The sequence below is a fragment of the Lucilia sericata genome, unplaced genomic scaffold (assembly GCF_015586225.1).
Source record: "Lucilia sericata isolate MDLA Ls3-8-SP2 unplaced genomic scaffold, ASM1558622v1 Contig002010F_arrow, whole genome shotgun sequence".
In the NCBI taxonomy this organism is placed as follows: Eukaryota; Metazoa; Arthropoda; class Insecta; order Diptera; family Calliphoridae; genus Lucilia; species Lucilia sericata.
In genome coordinates this window covers 57,501-64,379 of record NW_023995876.1, presented here as the reverse complement: position 1 = coordinate 64,379, position 6,879 = coordinate 57,501, and the positions used below count along the sequence as shown (strand labels likewise).

General features: G+C 35.8%; 1 protein-coding gene and 1 long non-coding RNA gene across 2 annotated transcripts in view; both read right to left on the bottom strand.

Moving 5' to 3' along the window:
* Window positions 1-327: 327 nt before the first annotated feature.
* LOC119613202 (ubiquitin carboxyl-terminal hydrolase 1) lies at window positions 328-6,066 on the bottom strand (the record flags this gene model as incomplete). The annotated part of the gene is given in 6 exon segments (XM_037969147.1): window positions 328-1,158; window positions 1,161-1,796; window positions 1,799-1,829; window positions 1,890-2,568; window positions 2,768-3,920; window positions 5,523-6,066. Coding segments are annotated over 6 exon segments (3,564 nt in total), but the record flags the coding sequence as incomplete, so codon positions are not given.
* A 543-nt stretch (window positions 6,067-6,609) lies between these two features.
* LOC119613200 overlaps window positions 6,610-6,879 on the bottom strand; it is a 7,878-nt gene continuing 7,608 nt past the window's right edge. The window contains exon 2 of the long non-coding RNA XR_005232211.1: window positions 6,610-6,716. This is a non-coding gene — a long non-coding RNA (uncharacterized LOC119613200). The remainder of the gene's footprint in view (window positions 6,717-6,879) is intronic.

Below are 6,879 nucleotides of genomic sequence, written 5' to 3'. Positions count from 1 at the left end.
AAACAACTTTCTATAAAAAAAAAACTTTTAGTACTAAACAACTTTCTATAAAAATCTTTTAGTACTAAAAAATTTTCTATAAAAACCTTTTAGTACTAAAAATTGTATATAAAAATCTTTTAGTTTTTAAAAAATATTCAGTAAAAAAATCTTTTTAAAAGCAATAAAATCAAAAAATTAATGTATCTAGCAAAAGAAAGAGCGAGAGAGTGATAGAGCTAAAGTAAAGAGTAAAATGTATAAAGATTAAAGAGTAAATATTAGTATATATCACGTATGATAGAATGATAAATTAAAAAAAATATTGAAATTTTAAATACAAATATGTTTTTTTTTTTTTTTTTGTTAATTTTTATAAAGTTTCTTATTTTCTTGGAAATATTATCATTGTGTGGTTTACTTTTAATTTTGAATTAAATATTTTTCTTTCTCAATAAAGTTTAACTTATATAACCTGTTCTTTACAATTGCATTTAGTCAGGCTTTTATTATTACAATTATTATTATTATTATTAATAATATTATTAGTATTATTACTACCACTACTATTGTAAATGTTGTTGTTGTTATTATTAAGATTAATATTATTACTATAACTTGTATTGCTCTTATGCTTACTTTTAGTTGTTGCTGTTACTCACATACGTATACCCGAACTATGGGCACTATGACCACTACTCTGTAGACTTTCATTTGACCAGGAGGTCTGTGGCGATGATGTTACGGGACCCGGAGAGGATGTAGATGCCGTTGCCGATTTTGGTGGTGTGGATTGTAGATTGTAACGGGCATAGAAGAGTAAATAGGGAGTTATAGTTATTTTACGCGCCGGTGATAATAATTCTTCAAATTCTCTTTGTGTCATGGCTTTGATTTTATCATCGTCACACATATACCAGATGGGTTCACTGCAATTGTTTTGCGTGGTGGCATAGGAGGCTTTTGTGGAACCTCTACCCGTGCTGCCGTAACCCGAGGTATTGGCCGATGTGGAGTAGTTATGATGTATGTTGTTGTTGTAATTGGCTGGGGTATTGTAGCCAGAACCGTTGGAATATTGGGAAGATTCTTCACTGAAATCGCTAGTACTATTGTTGGCTGACTGGTATTGCAATTGCTGTTGTGCTGAAAGGCGCATGGCACAACAGTTAATACTTGACAAGTGACCGGACATTGGGGTGTTGCTGCGCCACCAACACCAGCCGCTGTCGAATTATTCATAGATAATTTTCCTATGCCATTTGTAATGGCTTTGCTGCTGCTATTTAAACCATTTAATTGTTTGACATTTTTACTCATATCTCCCGAACTGGAGGCTTTACTACGTCCGAATTTCATCTTCATTTTCATAAACCCGGTACTCGATGAACCCAATCCAGAGGAGGCCGCTGAAGATTGCGAACTATTAGCGGCACTAGTGCTATTACCCGCCGCTGCTCCTAGATTACGTTCTTGACTAGCTCTTCTTCGTTGCTCTTTGGGACAATTGATGTATTCGTTGGCCCAATCCAGCGAACAGGTGTACGCAATGTAATGACCCACCGACATAGTAGCGCCCACATGCGTTATCACACTGTATAATTTATAAATGTGTAATTTGTTGGCATCACTTAGTTCACAGCATTTGGAACAGAAACATTGCAGGGTAAATGATGTTGGAATGTAACTGTTTATCTTCTCCATGCCACCGCTAAAACGGCTCAATTGTATGATCAAGAGACGTGGCAAGACTTCGTAAGATATTGAACGTATGGCCTCGGTATAGCCACAACATTGTTCACAGCGATATTTGTTTCATTGCGAAAATACTCGCGGGTAATGCAGGAATTCTAGGAGGGAAGCCAATAGTAAGTAATAGTCTAAACCTTTTTTTATAAATAACAACTCACCTGTATAAATGATGATGGTCTATCCATAAATTCGTTGCTTTCGTAACCCGCTTGGGGCACAGGTACAGCAATATCAATCATGGTTTCCTTTTGTTCCGTTATCGTTTCACAGCTCAAACACTTGGTGGTCGACACCGTTATGCCCTCAAAGTCCTCATTAAAGAAATCCAAACCCAATTCTCTAATCTTACCCTCCAAACGTTGTTTATCCTTTAGTATTAAGGCCACAGCCGTGGGTGCATCTGTTTCATCTAACGCTGTCGCGCTGCCCGCCACAATAGCAGTAGAATTTGAAGGTGAGGTTAGCGAGTTACTGCCACCGCCAATTGAAGCCGCTCCAACTGTTGCTGAGGCAGCCGAAGTCGATGTCGTATTGAGATCATTTGTATTTAGGTAGAAGAGACTATTTGCTGTGCTCGTGGTCTGTGTATTGCCACTAGACATGAGGGCATCTTTAAGAGGCGATTGAAGGCGGGAGTTTTTGGAATTTTTACTTTCATCTTTTCGCTTTGATTTGCGTGAGAAGAAGGAGGAAGTTTTTGAACTTGCTGAGGCTAAACTATTAATATTATTACTATTGCTAGTGCCAATTGCAATGCCACCACCAACAGCACTGCCAGCAACAGAAGTATGGTTTTTCATTAAATCTCGTTCAACTTCATCAGGGTTGGAAATGTATCTGTAAGAAAGTTTGTTATAAAATGTTATTATAGAACAATTACTTAGTACTTAAAGAAGAAATTTTTAAAATTAAAAGATTTTTATAGAAAATGGTTAAATACTAAGATGTTTAATGCTAAGAAATTTTTAAAAATTTCTTCTAAAGTTGTTCTAAAATTTATTCCATTCTTGTGGCCTTATCAATAAGATCAACTTACCCATTCAATATCACATCTGGACACTCAGCTATGGCTTTGATTAAGGTTTGACTTGTTTCTCTTATACTATTCAATAGACACATTAAAAACTCATGCGCATCTTGTTGTTGATTACCCTCAAATATACTGCTAACATCTTGTATGGCATGCAATAGAGTATCGGCATGATGAGGTTCGGTCGATTCATTAATCTCATTGCGATGCAAACTCTGATAGAGTTCATGCAGTTTTTCAGTCAACAGCTGATGACAACTCTTTTGAGTAACTTGTGTTAGGGCAGAAGAATTGTTGGCCCCTGCGCTAGGGACTGCAGTTCCTGAACCACTATTATACTGTTCCATGGAGGCTAAATCTTTGCTACTCCAACTGCGAGCATTCTCCATGTGCACTGCACTAATGCCGCGACCCAAGGAAGACGATTTTGCTCGTGCTCTCGCTATATTCTGTTGCAGAGCATTCAAATCCGCTAGCAAGTGATGAAGATTGTGCAAGAATTGTGGTGCAAAACGCAGAGTGTATACCACGGAATTCAAATAGCAAGTGTTTCCAATATTACACAGTGTTCCCATGGTGGGCGCATGATTGATGGCACTGCCATTACCCACCAACGAAGGATTCGAATTGCCTGCAATAACAGAACCACTGCTACCCGATAGATAATATTGATTTGCCATTTCTTGTGTATCACTGGTATCATTCATAACCATCGCAGCACCACCGCTACTGGCACTCGACCGACTTGAAGTCATATAACCATTGCCCACAACACTACCGCCTCCGCCACCACCGCGACCATCATTGGTCGTTTGAAATGGACGCTCATACAGCGACATTATACGCGCTCTTTTCTTCGAATTCGTATTTGTTGCTTCGATTGGCAATGGTTTAAGGAAATTACCAGCCGTTGTTTGTTTTTGTTCGCTGTTGTTGTTATCTACAGCAGCGCTTGCAGACGTTTGCACGCCTGTAACAGCAGCAATTTGTGGTGTAATTGGATTGGCTGCTATACGTTTGGGTCTGGGTTGATGTAGTGTCGCAAGTCCTAGGAGTATCGCCTGTGTGTTATTACGTTTACGTTTATTATTGGGTTTCTTAACTTCTTCGCTCAAGGTTTCGATTAGATTTAAGGTTGCATCATCAAGAACGGGGGAAACTGGAAATGAATGAAAAAATTTCGAAATTTTAACAAAGGAGAGGTATGAATGGTTAGTTTAATTTTCAATATCATTATCATCATTTAAATTTGTTATAAAATATACAGTGCTTGGAAATTTGTTTCAATAAATCTGTATTAGTTCTAGTTAAGTTCTAGTTCAGTTCTAGTTCAGTTCTAGTTCAGTTCTAGTTCAGTTCTAGTTCAGTTCTAGTTCATTCTAGTTCAGTTCTAGTTCAGTTCTAGTTCAGTTCTAGTTCAGTTCTAGTTCAGTTCTAGTTCAGTTCTAGTTCAGTTCTAGTTCAGTTCTAGTTCAGTTCAGTCTAGTTCAGTTCTAGTTCAGTTCAGTTTTAGTTCAGTTCTAGTTCAGTTCTAGTAGTTCTATTCATTCTTTCAGTTCCTAGTTCAGTTTCTAGTTCAGTTCTAGTTCAGTTCTAGTTCAGTTCTAGTTCAGTTCTAGTTCAGTTCTAGTTCAGTTCTAGTTCAGTTCTAGTTCAGTTCTAGTTCAGTTCTAGTTCAGTTCTAGTTCAAGTTCTAGTTCATTCTAGTCAGTTCTAGTTCAGTTCTAGTTCAGTTCTAGTTTCAGTTCTAGTTCAGTTCTAGTTCAGTTTCTAGTTCAGTTCTAGTTCAGTTTCTAGTTCAGTTCTAGTTCAGTTCTAGTTCAGTTCTAGTTCAGTTCTAGTTCAGTTCTAGTTCAGTTCTAGTTCAGTTCTAGTTCAGTTCTAGTTCAGTTCTAGTTCAGTTCTAGTTCAGTTCTAGTTCAGTTCTAGTTCAGTTCTAGTTCAGTTCTAGTTTCAGTTTAGTTTCATTCTAGTTCGTTCTAGTTCATTTTAGTTCAGTTCTAGTTCAGTTTCTAGTTCAGTTCTAGTTCAGTTCTAGTTCAGTTCTAGATTCAGTTTTAGTTCAGTTCTAGTTCAGTTCTAGTTCATTCTAGTTCAGTTCTAGTTCGTTCTAGTTCAGTAGTTCAGTTCTAGTTCAGTTCTAGTTCAGTTCTAGTTCAGTTCTAGTTCAGTTTTAGTTCAGTTCTAGTTCAGTTCTAGTTCAGTTCTAGTTCAGTTCTAGTTCAGTTCTAGTTCAGTTCTAGTTCAGTTCTAGTTCTGTTCTAGTTCAGTTCTAGTTCAGTTCTAGTTCAGTTCTAGTTCAGTTCTAGTTCAGTTCTAGTTCAGTTCTAGTTCAGTTCTAGTTCAGTTCTAGTTCAGTTCTGGTTCAGTTCTAGTTCAGTTCTAGTTCAGTTCTAGTTCAGTTCTAGTTCAGTTCTAGTTCAGTTCTAGTTCAGTTCTAGTTCAGTTCTAGTTCAGTTCTAGTTCAGTTCTAGTTCAGTTCTAGTTCAGTTCTAGTTCAGTTCTAGTTCAGTTCTAGTTCAGTTCTAGTTCAGTTCTAGTTCAGTTCTAGTTCAGTTCTAGTTCAGTTCTAGTTCAGTTCTAGTTCAGTTCTAGTTCAGTTCTAGTTCAGTTCTAGTTCAGTTCTAGTTCAGTTCTAGTTCAGTTCTAGTTCAGTTCTAGTTCAGTTCTAGTTCAGTTCTAGTTCAGTTCTAGTTCAGTTCTAGTTCAGTTCTAGTTCAGTTCTAGTTCAGTTCTGGTTCAGTTCTAGTTCAGGGCTTACCTTTCTTTATCAAATATCTTCCCTGAGTCCTATTAAAATCGTTTTCCGCACTACTTTCGCTAACTTTTTCACTAATAGACTCTGAGGATAGTGATGATCCTAATGGTCCTGCTGTAGCAGCTGACCCACTGCCAATCTTTTGTCCTTTTTGTTCCTGTTGTTGTTGTGTTGAAACTTTTTTACGAGTTCTTAGTGTTGCCAAACGAGCTTTAACCTCTTGACTTTGATTTGTTAATGTTTCTGAAGATGTTGCTACACTTGGTTTTTGTTTATTGTTATTACGTTTAGTTGTTGTCGTTATTGTTGTATTATTTGTATTATTTTGTGACTTGTGTTGTTTTAAAGTGTCAACTGCAGTATGACAACATGTAATAATATTATTATTGTTGTTGTTATTGTTATTCTTTTTGCAATTGCAAATGGAATGTAATTTCTTTTTCTTGCTATTTAAATCGTTTTCTTCTGCTAGTGAATGTTTGTGTTGTTGTTGTTGTTGCTGTTCTTTATCTTTATCATCATGTTGAAAACTTTCTGATGTTTCAATACAATGGGATATAAAGATGATACCGAAGTATTAGGAGACGTTAATGGGGAGGCTATATCTGTTGAAATTTCTAGTTCTGTCGATGATAATTTTGTTTCTATTTCTAACAACGATGTTAAATCTTCACAACTAGCTGTTTTACAAATATTAATATTGTTTTCGTATTTTATAATATTTTCAGTATTTAAAGTTGTCTCCACTTTAATTTCTTCTGTGGTAAATTTTTGCTGACTTTTGGCAAAATATTTTAAAATACTTTCTTGTTGAGTTTGAAATGTTTTACTGTAATCTATTGTAGACTCTTGAGAGTTTTTCCTGACGACTGGATTGGCTTTGATGCTATTAGCATCACAATTATCTATTTGATTTGTTGTATTAGATTTTGTAGTAAAAGTTGCGTTAACAATCACTTTCTTAGTTTCAATATTTTTTCGTTTCTTTTTGTGTTTTATTTCATTTATAGCTGTAGTATTATTATTGTTAATTCTACTTTTATTATTGTTGCTGCTGTTGTTGCTGTTTTTGTTACTATTCACCTTTTTCTTTTATTATTGTTTAAATTTATATTTGTTAACTTGATTAAAACTGGAAGACGTTTTTTAGCATTTTATTCGTTTTCTTTGCAGCATTTCTGGGCATTTTTTGCAAACCTAAAATAAGAAAAGAAACAGATTTTAAATTGATTAATTGGATACATTTTTAGGGAGTTAATTGAGGGGCGTATTTAAACGCTCAAAATGCAGGTTATCCCACGTTGGTTCGGAAAGAGCTCTCCAATCGACCTATTACTTTATACATATAGGAAGTTGGAGC